General features: G+C 52.8%; 1 protein-coding gene across 4 annotated transcripts in view; it reads left to right on the top strand.

The window, feature by feature from the left end:
* Positions 1-26,304, top strand: part of DENND1A (DENN domain containing 1A) — a 517,643-nt gene extending 491,339 nt beyond the window's left edge. For 2 of the 4 annotated variants that reach the window (XM_057721734.1, XM_057721735.1), the window contains 3 exons: positions 5,380-5,468; positions 21,959-22,214; positions 23,255-26,304. In XM_057721734.1, coding sequence (XP_057577717.1) covers positions 5,380-5,468; positions 21,959-22,214; positions 23,255-24,442 — 1,533 coding nt within the window. In that variant the 3' untranslated portion in view covers positions 24,443-26,304. Of the gene's footprint in view, positions 1-3,445; positions 3,590-5,379; positions 5,469-19,106; positions 19,236-21,958; positions 22,215-23,254 lie in introns of all 4 variants that reach the window. The other 2 variants (XM_057721732.1, XM_057721733.1) reach the window with 2 other exon arrangements.
* The last annotated feature ends 1,011 nt before the right edge of the window (positions 26,305-27,315 follow it).

Genomic DNA, 27,315 nt, shown 5'->3' on the forward strand with positions numbered 1-27,315 from the left:
GGCTGAGGGGTGCAGGTGACTAGGCTGAACTGTATCTATTTTGGGTTTTTTTGTTTGTTTTAATTTTAAGAGTTTATTTGAACAAAAATCGATTCGAATCGGGCAGCACCAAACCGGAAGTGGCTAGGAGCTCTCTCAACTGTGTCTGTCCTGAATCCTTGGTGCGTGTACCCAGCCTCGGTTGGGTGGCAGCTGTCTGTGCGGATGTTGGAAAGTTCTGTGGCACTCTTTTCCTTCCCTTCCCTGCCGAGTACAGGAGTTAAGAGGGCTGGGGTGGAGGCAGTTCCAACCGCGGGTGACAGATCCATCCTGTACCCCAGTCAAACCGTGATCAGCACAGCCGTCGAGGGGCTGGAATGTTTCCGCTCCCTGGAAGGAAGGCACAAACAGCAAAAAGAAACCAGTTTGAGGGACAGGAAGCCAACTTGTGTGATTAAGTAGAATTTCAGTACAGTTATTAGCAACATAGATTTGGGGAGTAGACAGAGCCAGGCTCGAGACCAAAGCTGTATGACTTTGGGCAAGTCCTGAAGCTCTCTGAGCCTCGCTCCTCTCTCTAATACACCCTTGTTCATGGAGGCTTTTTGTGAGCGTCAAGATGGATGACATTTGTAAAGCACCCAACACAGTGCCTGGCACACAGTAGCGGTGCTTACTCTTCTTAGCAGGTTTTACAACTTCTAAGGAATGACCCAGTTTCTTAATAACCACCGTTCACCTAGGATTTTCATATAGTCAGCAAATCAGTCTTAGTCACATCATCCCAGTTGAGCCTCATAGTAACTCTATGAAGTAGGCATCACCTCCACCGGTTTTAGAGATGAGACAGCTGATGCTTAGTAACTTAACCCCAGTCCCTCAACTACACAAAGGGGTCACCAGACTCTAGAACCCGTGGTCTTTCCAGCACATCAGGCTCCCTGGACCCTCCATCTCCATCTCCAGAGAGTCCATTGTAGTACAAAGGACTGGGGCAGAGCCTTCAGGTGAGAAGAGTTAATTAGCAGCAGACTGGGCTTCCTGTGGAATCTCTACAGCAGTGGTGGATCCTGGCAGGGATGCAGAGGTGAGGAGAATTGACATTTTTTGAACACCTTTTATGTGCCTAAGACTGTGCTCCTTTGTCCTTACAACAGCCTGGAGGAGGCAGATTCTGTTTCCCCAACTGGTAGCCGAGACCACAGAGATGATAAGAAGCCACGCTGGCCTTTGAGCCCAGGCCCACCTCTCTGCCCTGCTCTCCCCACTGCTCACCAAGCAGCGTCTCCCAAACCAAGGTCATCCACAGGGTAGCTCTCAGGAGCCCCTGGAGAGATCTAGGATCCAAGGCAGGCAGGGAATCTCTTAGAAAGTATGATCTGGGGCAGGATTGCTCCGCTTGGAAGAATGCATGTACCAGAAACAGCTACTGTGGGCTGCACATTGTGTTGGCAGTGTGGGGACTCGTACAGATTGGGGGGCGAGGGGGCTGGAATTCAGCCACATCCATTGGCAGCTGAGGACTTGGGAAAGCAAATCTTGCCCTGAGCAAAGCCTGAGTAGCAGCTGCCTCTGCTACTGCCCTAGTGCAGGGGTACAGCCCCCAGCACTCGGGGCTGCACCCTGCTTGGGTTATGAGATGCTAAAGAGGCAAGTGCCTAGCAGAACTGGTTCTTCTGGGCCTGGAAGTCAGAGAGGTCTGTCCTGGTTGGAATCACAGCTTGGACACTTCTTGGCTGTGTGACTTTAGGCCAGATGCATACCTTCTCTGAGCCTTAGTTTCATCATCTGTAAAATGGGTTGCTACACCTGCCTGGTGGGATATGAGGTCATATATGTGTAGTGCCTAGCATAGTCCCTTTCAAGAGGTGGGTGCAGGTACCCCAGTTCTGCCAACCCAAACACCTTCTACAAACCCAAATACCTTCTGCCAAGCAGGGTCACTATGGAACTAATTTGGCAACCATAGACGTTTTCTGCTCTCTGGGCCTTGTGTTCCCCGGTGCCCCAGGGTCTGTTCACTTCGAGTGCACTCATGCAAGCACTTCCAATAGGCACCACTGCACACAGAGGGGAACCTGGAGCACATGGGGTATGAACCCCTCTAGGGCCTCGAAGAAGATGGGCTGACAAGCTCTAATGTCAGGAGGCACTGGCCCCTAGCCAGGCTTTACCAGGTCACTTAGCTGCAGACATTCTGGGCAGAAGTATGGCCATCAGCCCAGGATAGTGGGAGCATGGGGGCTAGCCATTCAGCCTTTCTGGAAGAAGCTTTGTAGCCTGGCACCTGTGGCTGGAGTTCAGATGTGACCAGAGGATTTAGATTTTCATTTTAAAAAGAAGAAAAAGGAAAGAGCAGAAGAAAGCCTTGCCAATGTCTGGTGGACTCAGGGGAGTGGGCTGGGGCGTGCAGGGGAGAGGCAGGCTGTGGTCGGCCGCATGTGAAGCGCTTTATAAGCTCTGTATTTATTATTTCTTGCTCACCATTAAAATCAAATGTACTCGGTGCTTTTGTATTCAATACACATTTAACCCTGCCGACTTAGATTTCTCAGGTTTTAAATCCAGTGGGGAATTGGCTGGTTTCCCAACTTTCCCCTCAAGTCCCCCTTGAACAGAGCTCCAAATCCCTGTTTGCATTTTGCATTTTCTCCCCCGGTGCTGCTGGGATCCCAGCACTGGTGGGGCCAGTCGCCGTTGTGTGTGTATGTGGTTTCTCCCCTCATCCCCAGCCCCCACCCTTCCTAAGCACCCCGGAAAGACGGATGTGATCGCTGAAATATGACGGGCCAGTTGTCTGCATCGTCTTGTGATTCAGGCTTAATTAAACCATTTTGTACGTGTGTGTCTGTGCCTGGTTGCGGCTCTAGCTGTACGTTGTCTGCGGCCGTGTGTGTGTGTGTGTGTGTGTGTGTGTGTGTGAGAGAGAGAGAGAGAGAGAGATTCATGCATGTGCCTTCTTCTCCTGTGCGTGCCTCTGTGAGTGTGTATTTGTGAGACTGTGGGTATGTTGGCATCTCGAGGCCTCTGTGCGTGTCTCTGGGTGGTTGTCTGTCCGTGAGTATAATTTTCTGTCTGCTTTGTCCACACCAGTCAGCTGTGTGTGTGACTCTGGGTGTGTCTGCAGCCGCGCGGGTGACTGTCTCTGGGTCCTCCGTGCCTTTCTCTCCCTGCCCCCCTTCGCTGCCTCCCTCCCCCTCCCGCCCCTCCCTCTCCTGCTCTGTCTGGTTTATCATCCCTAATGAAGCAGTCTTCTCCATCGATCCTGCTGATTGCCAACCCATTCCTTTTGTTTGTTGGCACTGAGCCATTCAGCGGCACTGTGACAGCTCAGCTCGTCTAATTAGCTCTGTTGTTCTTTTTCCCCATGTTTCACCACGTTGCAAGTTCAGTTGAAGTTGCCACAAACTTAATCCCCCCATTTCAGCCACAAGTTCACATTCCTAACCTGCCTCTATTGTACAAGGAGCAGCTGTGGGCGAGGACAAGCGAACAGGCCTTACTGTCTGACCTTCTCGAAGCCCCCACCCTAGGACCTCCGGAGCAGGGCAGCGCTGCCCCGACTGCATCCCCCGCCCCCCTTTGTGGTGCAAAGTCAGGTGCAAACCAGGTGATCCTGCTTACCAGCTGCAGGAGGAGTCTGGCTCTGGGCCGGGAAGACATTTCAGGGTTAGCACGGGCGGGGGAGGGGACGGGTGCATTCATTTTCAGCAGCTGGCGACTGGAGGTCTGGTCTGCGGCAGGCACTGCTCTAGTAACAGTGAGAAGGATAGCAACACTGTTCCGCGCTTCTTAGATTCCAAGCCGCAGTGTTCCTTTCTAAACATCTTGCTGAGGGGTCCCTGTCAACCAGCCCTGAGCAGGCTGCTGGGCACCGGTAAGACCATCATAAATCCACCTTCTGATGCGGAGACACCCCCGCGCCTGCCTGCCTCTTGTTATTGACAAGGTCCCAGAGAAGCAAGATGAGCGTTTATGGAGCCCCCACTGTGTGCCAGGCCCATGCCGGCGCTTTCCCAGCACCATCTCACTGAATCGTCACAGGAATCCCATAGCAGACAGCGAGTTTGGTGGAATGCCCTTGGCTTTTACCACAGCTCTGATTTGCCAAACTAGCCTGAGATCAGACTGGCCATTCCACAGGAAAAACTCTGGTTACATCAGATGTGCGGAGACCTGAGGGCTTGAGGAGACGATAGACTATAGACTATAGACTTGTCTTTTATGCAGCCAACTTCTGTAATCTGTGTTCTGAAGCCATTGTGTTGCGTCACCCACCAGCGCTGAGTTCGGGGCTGTGGGTGGGGTGGGGGGGTTTCAGGGAAGAGGGAGGCAGGGATTGGAGCATGTTGTGTGCTCTCCCCTGTCTTGTCCGCTGACCTCAGCAACCGTGGCGTTTCCTGCCATGGTCCCTCCTCTGCAGAGAGAGAGCAGCCCCCGAACAGGGCTGCTCAGTCGTTCTTATTGGCAACAAAATCACAGATAGGCTTTCTTCACTTTCTCCAGCCCTTTTCTGGCATTGTTCAGAGATAATGGTGCCAAATTTAAAGCCAGGTAATGTTGATTGCACCAAATGAGTATCCTTCTAAGGACACCTAGAAATTCTTAGCCTAACTCTCATTACGGGCTCTGGTGGGAGAAGAGGGTGTCATTTTATATGATCCGTCACCTTGGCTTGCAGAGGCCACAGGTCAGAAACAAAATCACCTTGTCGCTGCAGCCTGGCTATGGACCAGGAAGCTGTGTACTTCACTGTCACAGCTAGGTCTACGTGGTAAGTGCAGTGGCCACACAGGCTGTGTGACGTCCAGGCCGAGTCCTGCTTGGGAGGACTGCATAGGGATGCCCAGGGGAGCAGAAGGAGGACTCTTATTGGTGCTCCAGTGCTATTTGTATTTGCTTCTCCCCCTCCCACTTAGAGAGGAAAATAAGCATCCCGTAATTCAGTTGTAAAAAGAACAAAATATGTACATGTACCCTAAAAACAAAGTCTGAGTGAAACCTTTTTGTTCTGTCAAACCAGTTTCCAGGTTCCAAGAGAAGGCAAGAGGGACTATCATTAATGAGGGCCTCTTTGTTCCGGGTCCTGCACAGACAGTGTCTCACTGAACCCTCACAGCAGCCCTGCGAGGGTTCCATGAGGCAGGTGGAACCATTCCCTACCTGCAGATGAGGACACCCAGCCCTTCAGAAGAGCCTTTCCCCTTTGCGTAGGCCACGGAATTCCAGTTCATGGGTTGACTGCCATTTCAATGGCCGCGATAAGCAGAGCCTTTGAGCCTGTGCTGTGAACATTCCTCATCGTTTGCTTTGGGGCCACTTATCTGCGTCTTGAGAATGTTCCTGTATGGCTTTTCCAACTCAGCCCTTCTTAGGGATTTCCTTCTGTACCCATTCTAGGTGCGCCCTCCACGGCCACACGTTGTTAAGAGACCAAAGAGCAACATCACGGTGGAAGGCCGGAGGACGTCCGTCTCGAGCCCCGAGCAGTGAGTACCCTGTTCTCCCCTCCCCTCTGTCTGCAGGAGCCCAGTGGGGCCAGCGCTTGGTGGAGCCCACGCCTTCGAAAGGCTTCCCTGGAGCCCCAAGCGGGTGTTTCACAAAGAGGTCCGTCGGGGAGCAGGGCTTGATCTGCAGTGTCCGTTCTGCTGGCAGTTATCACAGCAGCCGGAGGCCCCAGAGGCCAGGGAGCCGGGCATCTGGGCTGGGTTTTGAGTGGTGACACCCAAGGGGTACTCAGACAAGCTTAGAAGAAGGTTCTAGGCCTTTTCTTGTGCTAAAGATAGCTGGTCAGAAAGAGAGAGTTAGGAACCTGATAGAGGAGGCGACGTATTTAACGAGGGCCACCACCTTCCTAGGCCTGGGCTGCTCGAGGTCTCCAGAGTTCGGATTTGTACCCAGGACTGTCCTCGTCCACTGCCCCTGCCCCCCCACCCCCCAGTACCTCTGCTCTCCTGCGCCTTAGCATTTGTTTCATTATGACTTTGCTTTTCTACCTCCCCTCAGGCCCAGAGCTCCTCAGGACAGGCGCTGGGTTTTGTGCCCCGTACCAAGCATAGGACCTGGCTTAGCATCACTTGCTGGGTAGATGTTGGGTAGATGAGGGGGATGACGAGGCAGGTGGACAGGCGGTGGCCAGAGGCTGAGCTGTCTGAATGCGGGAGGCTTAAAGCTGCACACAGCCCCGGCTTTAGAGCCACCTGGAGAAGGTGGCGCTGCTTCCATCAGAGGGATGCAGTGCTTCCCTTTGTCCCCAAGGTGCACAGCCCGTGGTCTCTGCCCAGACAACTCAGCAGCTATACACTGGCTTCCTGCAGTGCCTTGAAAAAGTGCATGAATCCATCTCAGTCTAGGGTTGTTCAGGGAACCAAAAAAATTGCCCCTGGGACCCTGAAGTCCCTTGGGTGAAGAGGGGAATGCTCCTCGTGTCTTCCTTATTTTCAGAAAAGTTCTCAGGGAACAAAGTTAAGGGAGACAGCAGGTCCTAGCCAGAAAAAGAGCTAAAAGGAAGAAATAATTCCCAATGTCAGGCTGTGGCCTAGCCCGGGTAGCAGTCCACTTCAGCTCTTCCAGGATTCTCTGGTTTACAGTATGGTATCACTAGAGATACCACAGAGAGAACCAGCCTACCTAGGCAGCCCTCAAACCTGTGTATGTCTGCGTGCCTTGGGAATGCTTAGTGATGCAGAATGTGGAAGAGAGGACTCCAGAAGCTGGGTGTAGGTTTAACTTTTGCTGTGCACAATAGGACACAGGACGGTGGGAATAGCGAGGACTGTTTCCCTGGCGTGGATTGTGATTGCCCCCTTGTGGAGAAAATGCTGCATGGCTTCAGAGAGCCTCAGACCCCAAAGATTTCTCCTTAGGGGAATGAAATTACTCACTTTTCTTTAGAGCCATCCCTTTAAAACTGGGCTAAATATTTTAGACATTGTACTGGGATACAGGGTCATGGTCCTTTAGATATTGAGATGCAAATCCAGAGTATTCTTGCATTGCACCAAAAACACCCTGGACCAGCAGCGTTTCCTATCCTACAGAAAAGCATTACCCATTTTATGGCCGGGTTCCTGATTAGAGCTTGGACTTCATCACCGCATTTATTTACACAGTTGCTTTTCCAGCCCAGTGATAGGGGATTGCTTCGTCAGTGTATGCAAAGAGCCAGTGTTTGGTAACCCCATCATTCTGGTGACTACCAGAACTATGTCGGAACCACTTCTTGTGGTGTTTTTCATTTGTTTGTTTGTTTTGCGGTATGCCTTGTTTTAGATTTCTTTTCGGGAAACATTTGGGGTTGAAATGAACCAGTGTGAGCAAGGGGTGGCTAGTTTAGTGGGTTGGCAAACTGGCAGTGATAGAAAACAAATGACAAGTTCTCTGTGATCGTACATAACAGTGACCCTGGTCCACCAGGAGATAGGGAGGTGTATTTTAGGACATCATTCCAAGGGTTTCTGTTCATGTTTTTTAGTATGGGGGGCGGGGCTGTCCTCCCATAATGCCAGTGACATTTCTGGTGCAACCCGGGTGTTTTCCTGCGTCTCTTCCCATGCTGCCTTCTCTCCCACCCTCCACCCCCCGTTGTGCTCCTCCACTTCCAAATGCCATGTCACAACAGCACTTGGATGTGTTTTTCTCAACTGTCATCAGCTCCAGCTGGCAAGACCAACTTCTTGAAACATAGGAAGCATCCAGCGGAAAATATTTTAATAAAACAGACTCCTCATAAAATATTGTTTTGGGGGAGAAGAAACCAGCCCCACCAATCTGTCAGCATTGTGTTGGGAGACACAAGAAGACAAGCCGGCGGGCAGGAGCCACATCCTAATGGGCCTTTGTTGCGGGTGGTTCAGTGTTGGGCACACGGACTCAGTGCCTGGCCCTTTAATCTGACCTGGATTTTCTTGAATCATGAATCTTTGTCTCCACTGGGAATATCAAAGTGCATTGGAAACTTAGAGGAATTGGGCGGCAGCAGGAGACACAGGATCTTTGAAGTTGAGGGAGGGATTCAGTCCTCCCGACTTCTTGCCCCAACTCTCACTTCCAAAAAGCACATTAAATAATTAAATTTGTGGACAGCAGGATGAAGCTGATTAAGAATAAGACAGTCTCCATGGCTTCCTGCAGCGGCTCAGAGTCTGGAATTCATCAAGGCCCGGTAGCATCCCCAGCAGCTCTCTGGCCAATCTACCCACTGAAGTCCATTTTTTGCTTTCTAGCTCATGTCCGTTCTTGCATCCATTCATTCAGCAAATATCTTCAAAAACGTGCTAAGTGTGAGCTTCTCAGGATTTTTAAAGGAGGCCGTAAAGGGAATCCCAGGGCTGAATTTTGTTGACTTGCATTTTCCCAAAACGAAATTTTTCCTGTGTCAGATTTCTTTCCCCAGTGAAAGGCAGGTGTCCTAGCCCCTCAAAACCACTTGATAACAATTGGAAGAATACTTTACGAAGACTTCCAGGGAAAACATTCCCTCTGTTTTTCAGTTAACATTAGCTAATTGATATTCAGTGACTACTTCTCCTCAAGAGGTATTAGCTGCTTACATTAGTATTCAGAACAGGGCAGATGGTATGCCCTGAGGAGCCCCCGGGGTGAGAGTTAGGGTTAGGAGGGATTAGGTTGTGGGTCAGAGGCCAGTTGGCAGCGAGTACAGGGGAGTGCCTCGTGTGTTCTCGGTCCTCTCAGGAGTCCCTTCCATAGAGCGTGAACTCAGGCTCAGAAAGTGTATTGACCTGTGTTCCAGGGTCGTCCAGTTAGAAAGCAGCAGGCCCAGGACTCCAAATGCTGCTCGATTTCATTCTCTCTGTTGCATTCTGCTGGCCATGGCGGCCCCTTGTTCACCTGGCTTTGCCCAGAGAGACAGCTCCATGTCCTGAGATGACTTGCCCCACATGCCACCTACCTCTCTGCTTCCCTGGGGTTGGGAACAGAGCTGTACAGTCCTCTTCCTGCCAAGGAAGCAGTGTTAACTGGAGCCCAAGTGTTTCTATCTGGGGAAGGAAAGAGAAGTAACATGTACTGACGTCCCTTAAGATCATGAAGGGTAGGTGGTGGCTTTCCCATTTAATGTGTGGGGAAACAGAGGCTTAGAGAGAGACTTTCCATAACTTCCCCAAGGTCTCAGGGCTGGAAGATGGAGAGATCACCTGTCTGATGACGGACCTGGCCCTTTCTTCTGCAACATCCAGGCTTTTTGTTAAGAACCTAATTATGACTGTGAGCTACTCTGAGTGGTGAGGACGATGGCGGCTGCAGTGGGCATGGTGAGGTCACAGCTCCCCACCTGTTAAAGGTGGGCTTTGGTTATTTCAGCAGGAGCGTGCATGGCTGCCAGGCTCCAGCTTTTCTTCCCTTCGGCTTCTTGGATATGGGGCAATTTCCCATCAAGTGTGAAGCTTAGAAAGAGCGATAGCAAGCCCTAAAAGGCAGTGCTGTCCTCAGTACTGCCCGCCCCTCAGGACCACACACAGCGAGCAGACAGAGGCCAAAGCTGGGGGGGTGGGGTGTACCTACTGGGCCCCAGGTGCCTCTCTCTTTCATTCGTTCAGTGCCGTGAGAGTTGGGAAGGAGATAGTCACAAGCAACCTCTACCTTTTTTAATCTTCACAATAACCTAGAAGGGTAGGGCTATCTGCTGAGTCCTAATGGTGATGGGGCTTGTGCTCAGTGTGGATCTGAGACATGCCCAGTCCCGGCCAGCTGCAGAGCCTGAGCTCTTTCAATGCACACCTTGTCCTCTAAAGGGGACACGCAGAACACCCTCCAGTCCATGCAAAAATTAGCTCTTTTCTAGTAATTCTGTTTGTTTGTAAAAATAACCCAATAGCCTTATAGGCAATCTGGAAGTTAGGAAAAAGAGACAAGTTCATTCTGAATCCCACTACTTCAGTTCAGCTACTTATTAGCATTTCTGCAGATTCCCAGCCAGTCTTTTTTCTAGATGTATTTTGCAGAGCCACCAGCTTCCTTACAATATCCCATAGAACAGACTTGCGCCATGTCCATGTAAGCCGCTTGGTGGTGACCACAGAAGATCCCATTGTGTATATGTGTGTGGCCTGCTTGACCACGCCCCTTTTATGGGATTTGTACATTGTTCCAGGTTTTCACAAACGTGAAAAATGCCGAAGTGAAAGTCCTTGTTCTCCAAGTTTTTTCTAGTTTTATATTATTATAAGATCAAGTACCATTAATGTTGTTTCATTAAATCCTCACAAGAAATCTAAGGCTGGGGGTAGGTATCTTTAGCTCTATTTTATGGAAGAAGTAGCGGCAACTCTGAGGGGTGGTCACTGCCCTTAGTCACACAGCTAGTTAGTGGCAGAGCTGAGCTTCAAACATGTCTCTAATGCCAAAGCCCATCCCTTAACCAGTCTTACAGGCAGATTTCTGCTCTGTATTACTAAATAACTTTCTGAAAGAATCATACCACTTTACACTCCCATCAGAACTGTAGATTCCTCAGGAATCTGGGTCTGGGAGACCCAGAGGGACGTGCGGCTGGCGGCTGGCGTTAGAAATCCTTCTGGCCAAGGAGAACTCCTGCAGGTGGTGCTGGCTGGGCAGGCGCTGCGTGCACCAAATGGCCAGCCCACTCTGCTCAGGAACTGTAGCGTCTGCTCATCTGAATTGCACTGCGTGACCCCAGCTTCCAAAGCCCCAGAAGATTAAAATAAGATCAGAAGAAGCTGCCAGAAGCATTTAGTGAGAGCTCTGCCCAAAGACCAGGTCTCAGAACACTTTGCAATTGTATCTCTTCAGGCTGGTTGCACACATGCTCTGGCAGGAGATGACATACTGCTCCGCCCCCAGGCCCCCCCCGCCCCACAACGCCGTCTCCTCTAGACCTGGGCTCAGTACAGCTCCTGGCTGAGGGTCACAACTGGTGCCCCTCTCCCTCCTACACAGACCCAGAGCTGCCCTGAGGGTGGGGGCCTGGTACACAGCCCTGGCTTGGCCTCCGCAGACCTGGGCAGCATCCTGGCCCACCAGCTCCCAGTCTGAGACCTTGGGTAAGTCTCTTTGCCCTCTTTTTTTTTTTTTCCTTAGCACAATGCCTGTTAACATCCCAAAGAACACGGCGATTTGGGGAACTGCCCACAGGAGCTGTACTAGCATCCTCAGTCAGCAGCAGCGACTGCTGTGCCCTCACCAATCTGACACTCCCCCCGACACCTCCTCAAACTGCAGGCTCCCTTCTCCCAAGGCCACCGTGCCCAGGACTGCCCCGGTACGTCCCCTGCATGCATACACACACACACTCGCACACCCCGGTAGTCTGTGAGCAGGGCAGGGCTGCGTGACCTTCAGCTTTGACTCTTCAACTCCCAGACCGGAGCCTGGCCCACGTTACTCAGGGATATTTACTGAATGAATGAACAAAGGAATCACTGAGGGCAGCTTACAGCCCAGCGTCCTGGAGATGGGGGCGGGTGTCAGTTAACAACCACAAGTGTGTAAAGGGCACCTACTATGAGCCAGGTGTGATCAGGATTTGAATATGAAGCTACCAGCACCTGCCCAGCCTGGCCCTCTGGGAGCCAGAAACTGCGATCAGCCCCAGGAGCAAATCTCCAAACTGCGAGCTGGGCCCTGGGCCCCAGGGGATAGGGGCAGCTGTTGGGGCACTACCCCCTGGCAAGCCACCAGGACACCGAGCAGAAGGGCGCAGACCCAATTAGCAAGGTGAGAGGCTTCTGACCTGACTCGGGTCCCCTCCCCTCCACAACTGTGGGTTTGGGGCCCGGGAGACAAAACCAAGCAGAAGCCAGGCGACAGCAGCCCAGGAAGACTCAGGACCCCCTCATCTCCAGCACTTCTGCCTGCTGCTCAGAAGGAAGGACTCTTCCAGGAGCTGTCACTGCTGGAGGAGTTAGTTCCAGCTGAAAAGCTAAGCCTTTAGGATGCCCTTGCAAGAGGTGTCCCATCTTCAAGACATCACTGAGCTCAATCTCCCCTGAAAGGCTTTGCCACCCCAACAAGCACCCTCCCCATTCCAGATTCCACATCACCGTTTCCCGAGTGCCTGTTCTGAGCCCAGTACTTTGACATATGTCCCCTTGGTGAGCCTCCCCTGCTCCCCGAAAGTCTTCGTAGTGAACACACTGTTGGCTCATTCAGCTGCGGGGGGGCCACGGCTCTGACAGGTGGAATGACCTGCCCTAGGTCCAGCACATATACCCAGGTCTGCTGGGTCCCCTCTCCACGTCCACTGCTTTCTCACCAGATGCTTCCCCCACCCCCCCAACTGCTGCCATGGTCCCTAGAAAAGACTCAGGCTCTCGGCAGGCAGAGGCTGTCCTCAGGGTGAGGGGCAGCTGTTGCTCACAATCTGCACAATTCCAGGCAGGGAAAGCTCCCCTAAGGTGCTCCCTTCCCCATCTTCCCTCCAGCAAAGAGCATGAAAGGTGGGAAAGTAGAGCCGGGCCTCTCCACCTACGCAGTGTCCACCCAGCACCCGGGAAGGGCTTCTTGGCATGCTGGGCATGGGTGTGGACATGGAAATCGACCCTAGTGATCTTTTTGGAAGGGAGGGAGGGAGGAAGGGAGGGAGGGAGACAAACATGGTTGATAAATAAGTGGATGGATGCATGAAGGTTGGAAAGGCAAAGGGCACAACAACCCAAGAGATGGAGATCAGGGCAGTCGAGCCAAGAAGGCCCCCCTGCTGCCTCCCTGCTGCCTCCCCAAGTCCCATGTCACCTCCTGACCTCGCACATGGCCTTCAGTCCTCACACTGGTGTGAGGCCCTCCACTAACTGGCCCCTGCCAACCCCACCTGCCTCTTGTCTTGAAACCCCACCCCAGCCTCAAGCCCCTGTGCCCCCTGCTCCAGAGACACCTCCAGGCCATTGTGCAGCCTCTGCTGGATTCACGATTAAAAGCCCAGCCCCAGTGTCACCTCCCAAGTTGAGCCTTGTCCAAGAGCTCCTGAGCCAGACATACCCACCACTGTGCTCTGGCAGAGCAAGTCCCTAGCGGGGTGGGAAGGACCTGGCCTCACACTCACCTGTCCCCACTAGACCAGTCCACGTGACAGGAAGACACGTTCTCATTGGTGATGATGACTCATTACAGCAGGGAGTCACTCCTTACTGTTCTTCAGTAGATATTCACATACCACTGAGTACAAAGATCCCATGTCCTGCAGGTTCCCGTATCGGTCTCCAGTTCTTCCTCCCTGGTAACAGTCCTAGCCTTGCCGCAGGCCACACAGGGAATAGCTCCAGTGCAAGTTCCAGAGCTTCCCCTGTGGGTCCTGCACCAAGCTTATTTCCCCCAGAGACCCCTCTGACTTGCTTCAGAGCCTCTTTCTCTGTTTTTAACCCATGCACATAAGGTGTGCTCCAGAGTGTTGGCCCTGTGTAGTGGTGATGGAGGGGGCATGGCAGTGTCTCCAGGCAGATGATTCTGATGTGCCGGTGCCCAGCTGGGGACTAGTAACCTTGACTGGGAAGGTCTTTGATGGTAGGGACCACCCTGTTTGTCCTTGAACACCGAAGGGAGACTCTGTACAGGGTGAAGAAGCTCAGAATCTGTTTGTTGGCAGTAGTAATTTGTTGGCAGTAATCTATTTGTTGGTAGTAACTAAAAATGCACTGGGCACCATGCAAAGCCCTTTACGAATATTTTCATTCAACTTTTGTGATAAGACTCACAGGAGGGCCATAGAATCCCCATTTTGCAGATAAGAAACTGAGGTTCAGGGAGGTACAATGAACTTTCCCGAGGTCATCTGGCTGGCACATGGGGGATGGTGGAAGACTGGACAGACAGGCCGCATCTTGGGGCCTGTCTCTGCCTGTCAGCCCTATAGGAGCCCTGTAATCAAGGGACGCCAGAGCGGCCAAGACATTTAGAAAGATCCTTTGTGCTGGAGTGAAATGATCCTTTAAAAAATGATCACCAGCTCCCCTCGTTACCTCCAGAGACCAAGTCCTTGCTGATTTTTTCCCTTCTTTATCTCAAGTACATTTAAATGTCAATTAAATTTGAAATATCTACATTTGTCAGCATTTCATTTTGGGCCAGCGTGACGTGCCGCTGATTTGTCCACGCGAAGTGACACATGAAAAAAACTCGAGATGCAGATCTTCCTCATTAAAAAATAAGCCCGTGCGATCCCAGCACGGCAGAGAGCCACAGAGCACGTTCCCGCTTCCTGACGCCGTGTCTCTGACATGGTATTTAAAAAGGAACAGCCGCGCCTGTCACCACTGTCACACGCGCGTGCTAGCCGGCGACACGTTAAACCAAACATTAGAAAGGGTTCGGGGAGTCATCTGCATGGGAACTCCGCACCGAGATGAGGTGGGCAGAGGCGGGAGCAGCCGTGGGAGAGGATGGGGTCTGAACATGATGGACAGCAGGCCTTTCTTTCTCGCCAAGACTCCAGCAGCCCTCGCTGGGTAGCCAAGTTCACCACGACCTGCCTTTTCACAGACAGCTCTTTGTGTATAATAAAATCCAGGCAAGTGGTGGGTGGCAGACTGCAGGGTAGTAGCTGAATTGGGTTAATGAGGGAAGAGGTACACTTTTTTTTTTTTTTTTTTCATATTCTGCCTTAAGCTAATAAAAAATTTAAACCTGGACGTATTCGACGGTTCGTCCTTTGTCTCTGACAAATATATGACTGTATGTTTCATGCGAGAACATGAGCAGCTGAATTTAAATAAGTTTATTTTGAAATCTCACTTTTTATCAAAAGTGGAAGGGGAAACACCCTACCCCTTATTTCATTGTTTCAGGTCCACAGAACTGAAGAGGCAGGATCACAAAGTGGTTTAGAGTCAGGCAAATCCAGATTGCATGCTTTACCCTTAGCTGGTGTGTGACACTGGGCAAGAGACCCCCCTCTCTGAGCCTTGGCTGCTTTATCTGCAAAATGAGGATGTGATGAGTAATTAATCAGAAACTGTACAGAGAGCATTTAGCCCATCACTTGTAAATACTGCTAGTGTCATCGTCATCCATGTGGCCCAAAGCCTGGACCTGAAGAAACTCTGACCAGACAACATGGCAGAGTGCTCATCTGGGTGTTCCGTCGCTCTTGAGAGACAGATGATGTGTCCAGGAGACACCCTGAACCTCTTGTTGAAGCCACTGCCCGACCAGTCTGGCCTGGCCAGAAGAGCCGGCTGGAGAAGGAAAATGGAGAGCTGGAAAGTGAGGCTCCCTCTCCCCACTCCCCACCCCCCCGCCCCAGCATCCTCCGTGATCTCGCGTGTGGGCGGGCATTGGGTTTTGACAGTGATGGGAAGTGCAGCATCCTGATCTGATGAAGCCAAGGTTGAGTCCAGCAGAAAGTCTCTTTGCTCTTGTGTGAATCTAGACATTCCTCACAGGTTTAGAGGCATTCAGCTAATGTGCCAAGCTGTGCTGTCTGCTTACTTGTTAAAACTAGAGGAGAGGAACCTGTGTTTGGATGGGTGTTGGAAAGGCATTCGAAATGGATTTGAGGGCCACCCAAAGCCTCATTCAGTTTGACCCAAGCAGAGGTGCGTGTCCCCTTCTTACATATCTACCACCAGCCCAGAGGACAGGAAAAAGAGGGTCCTGGACTGGAATCCGTGCTCGCCACTTCCTGGCTGAGTGGCTTGGTCACGCCTCTCCCCTTCACCATGACTCCCCGTGCTCAGCTAGCACTGGGTCTGCTCACCACAAGCACTTGGGAGGTGCCTCTCTGTTGGGTGCATGAATGGACAGACAGGTGGATGGATGGACTAATGACAGTCTCATCCTCTACAAAATCTGTACAGTGACACCTTCCTGCTTCCTGCTGGGGGTGGTAGAAGTAACCTATGTAAAGCCCCTGGCACAATGCCTACTTGTGGATATGCTTTTATGCATTTTTCTGAGACTCCTGCCTGCCCCAATATCCTCACAACCTTACCCCCAGACATGGTCCCGTTCTACAGGTCTACATTCTTTTCCATTATGGCTTATTACAAGATATTAAATATAGTTCCCTGTGCTATACAGTAGGACCTTGTTGTTTATTTTATATACAGTAGTTTGTATCTGCTAATCCCAAACTCCTAATTTATTCCCCCCTCCCCTTTGGTAACCATAAGTTTTTCTGTGTCTGTGAGTCTGTTTCTGTTTTGTAAATAAGTTCATTTGTATCATATTTTAGATTCCACATATAAGTGATATCATATGATATTTGTCTTTCTCTGTCTGACTCACTTCACTTGGTACAATAAGGTCCATCCATGTTGCTGCAAATGGCTTTATTTCATTCCTTCTTATGGCTGAGTAGTATTCCATTGTGTATATGTACCAAATCTTCTTTATCCATTCTTTTATCAGTGGACATTTAGGTTGCTTCCATATCCTGGCTATTGTGTATAGTGCTGCTCTGAACATTGAGGTGCATGTGTCCTTTCAAAATAGAGTTTTCTCTGGATATATGCTCAGGAGTGGGACTGCAGGATCACATGGCAACTCTATTTTTAGCTTTTTAAGGAACCTCCATACCATTCTCCATAGTGTCTACACCAATTTGTATTCCCACCAAAAGTGTAGGAGGGTTCCCTTCTCTCCACACCAGAGAGCGGAGAAAAGGGACGTGCCTGGTGGGGGTCCAGGAAGAGGGGTGAAGCAGGCGTGTGCAGGGCCTTGTCCCCCTAGCATGCTGGCTTCCACCCATTCCCTCAGCACACTTGCTCTGCACTCACGTTGTGCTGTTGGTGGGGAGAGAGAAGAGAATGCGCCAGGCCTCTGCCCTTGAAGACCTCCACTCAGAAATAGAATTGCAAGAGGTTCAACTGTATTGATGAAGCACTAAACCATGCAGCCCAAGGAGAAGCCAACTCCACCTAGGGAGAAAGCTCCGCTGGGAGCTCCAGGAAGGCTCCATACGAGTGTGGTTTGAGCTGTCTTGCAGGGCAAGGGCAGTCAGTGCAACAGGCAAAAGCAAGGGCAGGTGGCAGAGGTGGTGGGGAAGGTGCACAGAGATGGGCGAGGCCAGGCACAAAGCACGGTGTCTGCCCTGCTTGGAGCTTGGACTTGGAGGCCGTCACTCCGCCCATCCAGCGCATTCCACGAGCTCCCCAGAGTACAGCCTGAGGCAGGGTGCCTGCCTCCCTGCACCCTGTCCGTTCGGGAGACCAGTCCTGTGCTGGTGAATGAGGGCGGGTCCTCCTAACATTTAAACAGATGAGTAAGTCATCCCAGACACATCTGAGCATTAGTATTGCTGACACCTTACCCACCACACAACCAATCACAATGAAATCGCGGTTCAGAGCAGCAGGTATGCAGGTGTGAAGTGGGAGAGTGATAAGGTGGGGGCTGTGATTCAGAACAGGATTCCAGTGGCCATGTGGAAGACAGGCCTTCTGCTAGACCTTGTTTTCTGTTGCGGTAGACAAGGCAGGAGCTAGGCAGCCTGGCCCCTGTGGTGGCCAGAGCACGTTTCTGCAGGTCAGATCTCCCCACCCTCTCTCCGGAATCCGCAGGAGACTGCGTCCCCTAGGCCGTGCTCCCACCAGTCCAGGACAGGCTGAGATGTGTCTCGTCCCTGACGCCCGGCAAGGCGACCTGGGAGGGGAGAGGAGTGCTGCGACCTCCTTGTGCAACCCCACGCAAGTGGCTTTCCCTCTCTGAGCCTCAACCTCTGCTTCCGTACAAGGACAAAACTCTTTGCCCAGCTAACTTCCAGGGACAATGGAAGTTGGAAATGAACGATTCAGGTGTGACAGTGCTAGGGAACTCACAGCCCTGGGTGCCAGCTTTGGTTCCACGTTTAAAAAAACAGCATATTCTTGGGTAACAACTGGCTTAGCACCGGAGATGGTTGGATCGTAGTAGCAGCTGGACCATCCCCTCTCCCAGTCCCCTCAGGGACAGTTTCTGTCCCTCACCTACCATCCAACCCAGGTTCCCATGCACTTTTCTGGACATGTTTCCTCTTCTTGAAATGAAACCAGAAAGGAATTGCATCATATAAGGCAAAGAAAAGAGACTACTCTGGCTGGGGGTTGGGGGGAGAGGAGCTCGGCCCCCATCAGGTGCCCCTGTGTCTCCCACCCCACCATCCCACACCTCACCATTGCCCCGGGACCCTTGGTGCATGTCTAGCCCGCTGTACAGAGCAGAGATGTGGGCTGCCCCTCCCCAACCACGTGCCAGAGCAGCAGCTGCAGGGCCGGGATTTGAACCGAGGGCTGCGGGGTCCAGCTCCACTCTCCTGAGCACACGCCTCTCACGGGCCTGGTCAGTGTATAATTCATCGGAGCCGGCGTGGAGTTTCTCTGGGCTGTGTATGTGTTTGTGTTTATGGAGGTAGAGCTCACAGGTGGCTGACAAGGGAGATGTATTTTTTATACCAATGAATATTTAATTTCCACATCACAGATGAAAAAGACTCTCTGAAGAGGCATCTGAGGGAGACTCCAGAGAGCGGCCGATAATCAGAAAAGGGCCTTCTCGCGAGTGCTCTTCCACATGGCTCCCTTTCTTCTTTAACTTTTTTATTTTTTATTTTGTCCTGATTATTGAAGCAGATATGCACATTGGAGAAAATGTAGAAGACACAAAAAATAAAAATCAGCAGAGGGAAAAAAATCACGCATAACCTACTAGCTTTTGTTGACATTTAGACACATACATTTCCAGTCTTTTTTCTGTGCATTTCTCCATAAGCAGATGAGAGAGAACACAGTATAACTGCAATTCTGCATCCTGACTTTTAGATTTTTCTTTGTAAACACTATGGTTAATTGAAGGGTAATATTCAGCCAACGGTACCATAATTTACTTCAGATTCCTACTGTGAAAATTTAGGTTGTCCTGTGTTTTATAAACATAGCAATAATGAACATCTCTGTGCATAATTTGTTGCTACGTTTGGGGTTATCTAAATGGAATTGGAATTATGAGGTCATAGATGCATTTAAGGCTCTTGACACAAGTGGTAAACGCATAGTTTCTTTTCTGTTTGGGACCAGCTTCCTCACCATGGGGCCTGTCGGGCCTTCTCCAGGCAGCCTCCTCCTTGGCTGGCAGAGGGAGGCCAGGGTCAGGCGCTGAGCCACAGGCCTCCTTCCCACCCTGCCACGTGGAGTCCTGAGGAGCCTCCTAACTGTTCTCTCTCTTGTCTTCCTCCGCCCCAGCCTCGTAAAGCCCTTGCGACACTATGCTGTCTTCCTCTCCGAAGACTCCTCTGATGATGAATGCCAGCGGGAAGAGGGCCCGAGCTCTGGCTTCACTGAAAGCTTTTTCTTCTCCACTCCCTTTGAATGGTCTCTCCTTCCTTCTTGCATTTCCCTGAGCTCGGCTTGGTGACTCTCCGGGACCACTTGGAGGGGCGGGGGTGGCCAGCTTGCACTTGTGTGGGGGGAGGGGTGTCTGGGGCTGCTGCCTTCCAGTGCCAGCTTGCAGGACATAGGCCCCTCTGTGTGCCTCCTCTCAGGACGTTCATTCTGCCAGCCCCACGGGGGCTCTGACAATGGGGTGAGGTGACAAGACTGACTGGGCACTAAAGGTGTGAGATGGGAGCATGGGTCTTATTCCTTATGGGGAAAATGTACTTGACTGTTAATGGAATCGGTGCCTGTGGTTGGCCTAGTTGTTGCTGCCTGTGTCTTCCTTTATCTCAGCACATCCTGGAAAGCCATGGAGATGGAGTGTCAGATTTTAAGTTTAAAAAAAAAAAAACCAAAAAAAGTTACCATTATGGAATGTATATGTTAATGCTGACATATCCAAAGGTTTTACTGATCTGCCTGACTTTAAGATAATTTTTATCATTATTATTTATAGCCTAAGCCTCCTTCTAATTACAAATTGCAAAAAAGAAAGAAAGAGAAAAGAAGGTTCACCACAATCCAGCCACCCCTGGAATTGGGCTTTGGTGGCTGCCCTTTCTTTGTCAATTCTTGCCTCTCTACCTAAGGCTTTTCAGAGCTGGGATTGAGCAAAGAACAGCTTTGGTTTTCGTTTATTTGTTTGCATGGTGTTTTTAATGGGAGCCTTTAGGGGAAGGGAACTGCGCTTTGCTGAACACCCACGGCAACCCTTTGGGGAGTGAACCGTTCAGCCAGATTACAGAAGAGAGGTTCTTCCCCTGCTTCCCCTCCCAGCCCCCTTCACCATCTCCCTGCTCCCAGTCCCTCCCCTGAGGCTTGGCCTGTGGGTTCCTCCAGCACCTGATAAATCCCACAGCTCTGCTCCTGCCACTGCCCCTGCAGGGGAGGAGGGTTCTGGCCCTTTCTGCCACCAGCTCACCTGTGACCATGGGCAGGTCAGTCCCCTCCTGATGTCCTCACTTAGCGAGCAGTGGCCTAAGTCAGTGTTGCCTAAGCTTCACATGCCACCTGGTTTGTACAGTGAATCTGCTTCTTTAAAACTAAAAGAAAGACCTTGTCTTAAACAATAATATCTGTGATATCATAGGCTTAATGTATCAGTTATTATTTCTGTTATTAAGTAAAATAAAGATAGCATCATTGGAATAAGAACTGTTCATCCATGTATCAACTTAAAATCACCTTGCAGGTAAAGCCATTTCACAAAGATAACGCCCAAGGACTCCCCTACTGCAGAGTTCAGCAGGTCACATTCTTTTTAAATTAATTGATGCCTTAATTATTTTAAATAATGCTCACTCCCTGAGCCATGATCTATGAAAATCATAGGCTTTTGTGTGTTTGAAAGGGAAGAGGCCATCTTAACTCAAAACAAAATGGGTTTCTTCTAAAGAACTCTATTTACTTAATTACAAAGCACACTAACTTTTCTTTATCTCCTTCATCATGTTCAAACTTGGTTAAAGGAGCTTGGTCAGATGATTTAGTCAGAATAAGTGAGGGACTTTAGAAGTCTCTCATACTTGGCTTCCAGTTCTACCTTTTGCCACGTGCTGTGTGACATAGGTTCTGTTACTTAGCCTCTCTGAGCTTCAGCTTCTCATCCATAAAGTGGGGGAGGGGGTGAGTCCTACTTCACAGGCTGTTTGTGTAGCTTCAAAGAGAGTCCAGTCTGATGTAGTCCTCGTCAAGAGTCAACACTGTTAGTTCAGACCCTTCCCTCTGCTAACTGTCCCCTGCCCAGGTTCATGCAAGTGGGTCTTCAGGACCAGCAGGTGGCATCCTTCCCCCACTTTACCAGAGTCATGGGCAGTTTCTGCCTGACCCAGGAGCCAGAGCCTCGTGGCTGGACGAGGTGGGCTGCTGCTCTGGCCTGGGCTCCATTAGAGGTGTGGCCACCATTCTCCACGTACTCTGGGGCTCAGGCTTGTGAGAAAGGATAGCAAGAGGCACCCTGTGTCACCTACACCTGGGTTGGCTGCAAGGTTTTGGTGCCTGAATGGACAGAATGGCTGCTGTGCACCTTGTTTGCTTGTGTAATCCTACCACCAGCTGCAAGGGAGTGCACTATGGAATGGGGGAGCGGCTGAGGCTCAGAGAAGTTAAGTGTCTTGCTCAAGGTCCCACAGCAATAGATGGCACCAGGGCTGGAACCAAGGTCAGCACAGGCTGAGGCCCAGATCGTATCCCAGGGTGCACCAGGCAGCTCCCTGGAGAGAGTTCCTCAGCTCAGTTCCCCACGAGCTGTTCCCAGCACCTGACTGCAGGGGTGGGAGTGCAGACAGTGGGCTCAGGAATGAGTCTTCCTGCCTGTTCCTCCTCCAGCCACATCCCATCCCTCATGCCTTGTGTGAATGGCATGTAGGCCCACTAGCCAGTTCTTCGGGGGGTCTTGTGGTTTGGAGAAACTAGGTGGGCCCCTCAGTGCAAGTGAGAGCCAAAGCAACTTGCCCCAGGCCCCTCAGTGAGCAGAGCCCAAGTTCAGCCCAGGTCTGTCAGAGTGGCACTGCCCAGACGCCTGCACTCGCGGGGACCCAGCACACTCTCCTCTCCCAAGGCGCCCGGGTGTGCTTCTTCAGGCCTGGAGGTTCTCGGGGGTGGGGGCTGTTTGCTCCTCCCAGGGCGTGGAGAATCCAGCCTGCTCTGCCTCCTCCCAGGCCGCAGCCATATCGGACACTCAAGGAGTCAGACAGTGCGGGAGACGAGGCGGAGAGCCCAGAGCAGCGAGTGCGGGAGCCCGTGGGCCCCAGCCCAGCTCCACCGGACCGGGCCGCCAGCATTGACCTCTTGGAGGACGTCTTTAGCAGCCTCGACATGGAGGTCCCACTGCAGCCGCTGGGCCAGGCCAAAAGCTTGGAGGACCTTCGGACACCCAAAGACCTGAGGGAGCAGCCGGGGACCTTTGACTATCAGGTATGGGGTGGGGGGGGCCGCAAGCTGGAGGCGCTTTCTGCACATGAGGCAGGTCTCCCCGTGTAACGGTGAAAGACACCAAGAGAGAAACGGCAACTTTTCCAGGGTCCTCAGCCATGCTCAGAGCCACCTGACTGCAACCTTGCAGTTGGCTGGTGGCCAGACCTCCCTCACAGTGACCACTGGAGGAAGATGCGGCAGCCTGATGGAAATCTGCCCCCACTTCCATTCCCACATCAGAGGTGGGCAGGACTGTGACCCCTGGTGGAACCGGGACTATCTCAACCCCACCAAGGCTCCTTGGAGAGCCTGTGGATCACTGTTCCTGGGCTCTGGATATTCGTGTGCGACCCCTGATCGTCCTTGTGACTTTCAGTCTATCACACCTCCTCTCTGTGCCTCTGTTTCCTCACTGGCGACTGGGAGCTGCTGACTGCACACTCTGGTCACAGTGTGGAATTCACAAAGCTCCCACGTATCCGATGATTCATACGTGCCCCTCTGCAGGGACCTGATATTCCCAGGCTGCCCATGAGGGAGCTCATGCCAAGAGAAGGGACGTGATGCCCAGGTTGTGGGCCCTGTAGGTGGCAGAGCTGGGACTTGAGCCCAGTCCTCCTATTTCCTTCCCAGCCAGTGTGCCTTCACCCTGGCCCTGAGCCTCACTTGCCTTCTTAGGCTCATGGGTGGTTGAAAGTGCCCACACACTTTGAAAAGTAAAATGAGCCAGGCCAGTAGAGAGTTAGTAGATGGAGTCCTTTTCCTAAAACTACTTGGCAGCGCTGGCTTGAAAAGACAGGGCTTTCTCTGGAGGCCCTTTGTGCCACCCAGTGAGAGAAGCCCCCCTGGGTTTGCTTTTTGCCGCTGACCTGGGCCAAGCCCACAACTGCTCTGGGCCCCAGGGGGTAATTGGCCACACTCCTGGGACCACAGTCCTGGTGTCCACCTGGCACACAGGAGGGTTGGGGAGGGGCATGTGCTGCCTGCCAGTCTGTCCCAGATCTGCCTGTGGTCATTACCTCCCTCGTTTCCTCCAACAGAGGCTGGACCTGGGCAGGAGTGAAAGGAGCCGCGGGATGCCAGGAGCCTTGAAGCTCGCCCACCCGCACAACAAGCTCTGGAGCCTGGGCCAGGACGACATGGCCATCCCCAGCAAGCTTCCTGCCACCTCCCCCGAGAAGCCCTCAGCACTGCTCGGGAACTCCCCAGCCCTGGCCTGCAGGCCCCAGAACCAGGATGGCATCCTGAACGCCAGCGATAAGGAAGAGATGCCCACCCCCACTCTGAGCAGCATCACCATCCCCCGGCCCCAGGGCAGGAAGACCCCAGAGCTGGGCATCGTGCCCCCGCCCCCCACCGCCCGCCCAGCCAAGCTCCAGGTTGCTGGCGCTGCCCTCAGCGACTTCTCCTCGGAGCGGCTGCAGGCTGAGCGGGAAAGGCAGGCTACCCCGAGCTCAGCCCCAACCCGTGGGCTCCTCCCCAGTGCTGTCCCCCAAGACCCCACTGAACTGCTTCAGCCGCTCAGCCTGGCCCCAGGGGCTGCGGGCACAGGCAGTGACGCCCTGCTGGCCCTCCTGGACCCACTTAACACAGCCTGGTCAGGCAGTACCCTTCCAGGCCCTGCAGCCCCACATGTAGCCACCCCATTTACCCCCCAATTTAGCTTTCCCCCCATGGGGACCCCCACCCCATTTCCACAGCCATCACTCAACCCCTTTGTCCCATCGGTGCCAGCAACACTGCCCACCATGCCCTTGGTCTCCACACCAGCTGGGCCTTTCGGGGCCCCTCCTGCTTCCCTGGGGCCAGCTTTTGCTCCCAGCCTCCTGCTGTCCAATTCTGGCTTCTGTGCCCCACATAGATCTCAGCCCAACCTGTCTGCCCTCTCCATGCCCAACCTCTTTGGCCAGATGCCCATGGGTGCCCACTCTCTGCAGCCCCTGGGCCCCCCAGCAGTCGCCCCCTCGAGGATCCGAACACTGCCCCTGGCCCGCTCAAGCGCCAGGGCTGCTGAGGCCAAGCAAGGGCTGGCCCTGAGACCCGGAGACCCCCCACTCCTTCCTCCCAGACCCCCCCAGGGCCTGGAGCCAGCACTGCGGCCCTCTGCTCCACGAGAGGCCAGAGACCCCTTTGAGGATTTGTTACGGAAAACCAAGCAAGATGTGAGCCCGGCCCCAGCCCCCGGCTCAGTGGAGCAGCTCAGGAAGCAGTGGGAGACCTTCGAGTGAGCAGGCGCTGAGGGCTCGCGGCAAGCCAAGGCCAGGCTGCCTGCCGCGGCAGCTCCGAGGTTGGCCGGCCCTGCCCCCCCTGCTGCTCTGTTTCTGCCCAGGTTCTACTGGTGGGAAGAGATGGGACCCCTCTGTGCTGCCCCCTCCTCTCCACACTGCCCATCTCTGGAGAATGGCGCTAGTTCCAGCCTGGGAATGACCCAGCTCCTGGGCACCTGTCCCGCCCTGCCACCACCCCTCCCCTGCACCCCTGATTGGATTTTGCACTAAAGAGGTCAGCTGGGCCAATGATTGCCCCAGACCATGTCCTACCCACCTTCCCTCTGGAAATCGCCCACCAGGAGCCCCGTGCCCCCTCAGGATGTCTCCTCCTGAGCCCTGTTCTCCTGCCCCAACTGCAGCCCAGCCCTGCATACCCCACCTCGATGGGCACAGGTATTGGCAGTACCCTCGGCATGAGCTCGTCTGCACGAGATGCACATGGTTTGGAGTTTAAAGTAAGGAACCCCTCTCCCAGGCTGGAGGATCTACCTGGTGAGGCATTTCCAAACCCTCTCTAGCAACAGGCACATGCATTCTTTCCTGAGTCTTCACCCTAACCACCAAACTTCCGTTTTTCTGACTTGGTAGGGCTCTGGGGGCTCAGGGATCCTTGCGATCCCTCAAGGTAGCCAAACCAAGCTGCAGCCAGCCCTGCATGGGGGCTGGGAGCACCAGCAGCTCTGACTTGTAGAAGACAAAATGGCAACAGGTAGATCTGAGAGCATCAGGAGGAGTCAGGCTGCCATCCAGCACGCTCCCTCTGGTCCCCACAGGTTCTCCTGGTCTCGAGTTACTGTCACATGGGACTTGGCCTCTTGTCGAGTGGGTCTGAGGGGGCAGAGCTGAGAAGCAGGCACCCAGATTCCCACTGGAAGGCCAAGCTTAACACCACAGAGATGCAGGAGTCCCAACTGCTTGGCTCCTTGGGGCAGGAGTGGGCAGGGCACTGAGACCCCTCCAGGCCCCTGGTGAGTGGGCAGCCTGGAGGCAGGAGCAGGGCTTGGAGCCACCCCCTCCCTGCCCATCTTGTGATTCTTGCCAGCACAGAAATTCCTGAGGCCAATGTCACCAAAGCTAAATTGAAATATTTTGTTATTGTTTCTTTTATCTTTCCTTTCCTTTTTACTTTATTGATTTGATGCATCTCGAAATTGACTAGTTTCAATAAACCAGGTTAAAATATGGCCCAACCATTTAAGAAAACAACTATCTGAGACATGCAGGAAATTGTGAGCATTTTGACCTGATTTCTCATTTCCTATTTGTGAATGGTCAGATATACAGTCTCAGGGGTGTCTGACGGGACAAGGGGGTTCCTGAAGGAACCCCAGGGAGCCTTGTCCGTGTCTGAGGGGCTGGGAGACCACCCCCACACACGAGTGAGTGAGGCCTGGAGGGCTGGCCCTGAGGTTTGCTCTGGCGTGGGGTGCGAAGAGCTGCTGGCCCAGCACACAGCCCCTTCCTCAGTCAATCACAGCCCCTTGGGCACGTCTTCTCTGAATCTCAGCAATGTCCTTTGGCTGCTGGAATGGGGGACCGTGTCATGTCTGGGCCACGTGGGCACCTCTAGGACACTCAGGTGTTTCAATAGAGATTCCAAATCCACCCATTCTGAACAGACCCCTGAGCCCTGTTGGTAACAGGGTAGCCCACCCAGTGTGCCGTCTAAGGCAAGAGGCACCAGGTGGCTCCAGGGAAGCAAAGCCCACCCCATGCTGGGGGCTGGGGGCAAGCACGCTGTCTCTTCACTTGCTGGATTGAATTTGCAAGTCCAAGGATGAAATTTTGTGTGTTGCGTTCAATAAAATCTTCTTGGGAAGGCTGGTATCCCTGTGTCCTGAGGAAGCTCTGCGGGAAGGGAAGGCCTCAGGCATCTTCAGCATCCCCATTTGCAGAGGTAGAGGCCAGGGCTTGGAGCAGTCAGGGAAGACTCTGACACCGGGCCCACTCCCAAGCCTGTTCCCATGTGGGCCTCTGGGCCCAGATTAGCCCCGTCCCCTTACAAGCTGGGCCTCGGGGCAGGGGCGGGGGGTGGGTGGGCTGGTCACAGGTGTGCACGGTCCTGCCAGGTCCACGGAGCAGGGCTACAGGTCACCAATGATGTTGAAAGCACCCAGGCTCCAGGAAAGAACAAGTTTAAGGGGCCACCTGGAACTTCACCCCCACAGACCTCTCATTAGCAAGGGCTGACAGAGCCTGGGAACCTATACCTCTGTAGGCTGTGTTGGGGAAGGACACCTGGATAAAGCACCCAGACTGGGTGTTAGACATACTCTGTCCCCACCATCTGCCCGTCATTTGGCTGTGTCCCCCTCCCTGGGCTGTGCTTAAAAATGACAGGTACCCAGAACCCTTAGGAACAAGAGGAGGACAAAGAAGAACAGCCCAGCTTTTATGTATTGGAGTTCCACCAGATGGTCTTTTCTTAGGAGCGTGCACAAACAGAGGTTTGCCGAATCTCTGACTTCATAAACTGACCAAGGCACTAGCTGGGGCTAAGTTGTTGGTAGCAGATGTTTTCTCCTCCACTTTCCCAGGAGTCATGGAGAAAACTGGAGGGAAGGCGGTCCCACTTTCTATAGGATAAGGACCAAGCAAGCCCCTTAACCTAGTTTTCAGGGCCCTTCCCATCCCAGTCTCAGCCCCTCACCCCTTCCCTTGCCCCCCTCACCACATGGCTCCACCTCACATTTGACTCCTGTGCCTCTGGAAGCTGGCTGAGACCCCTAAGGGAGCTGGGTAAGGTTGACCTCCAATCAAGAAGTACCAAGGGGTCTCCTGGCCTTGGCATAGGGGGCGCTGGCCTGGGAAACAGGAAGGACCAAAGGGCA

Source organism: Hippopotamus amphibius, chromosome 2, assembly GCF_030028045.1.
Source record: "Hippopotamus amphibius kiboko isolate mHipAmp2 chromosome 2, mHipAmp2.hap2, whole genome shotgun sequence".
Lineage (NCBI taxonomy): Eukaryota > Metazoa > Chordata > Mammalia > Artiodactyla > Hippopotamidae > Hippopotamus > Hippopotamus amphibius.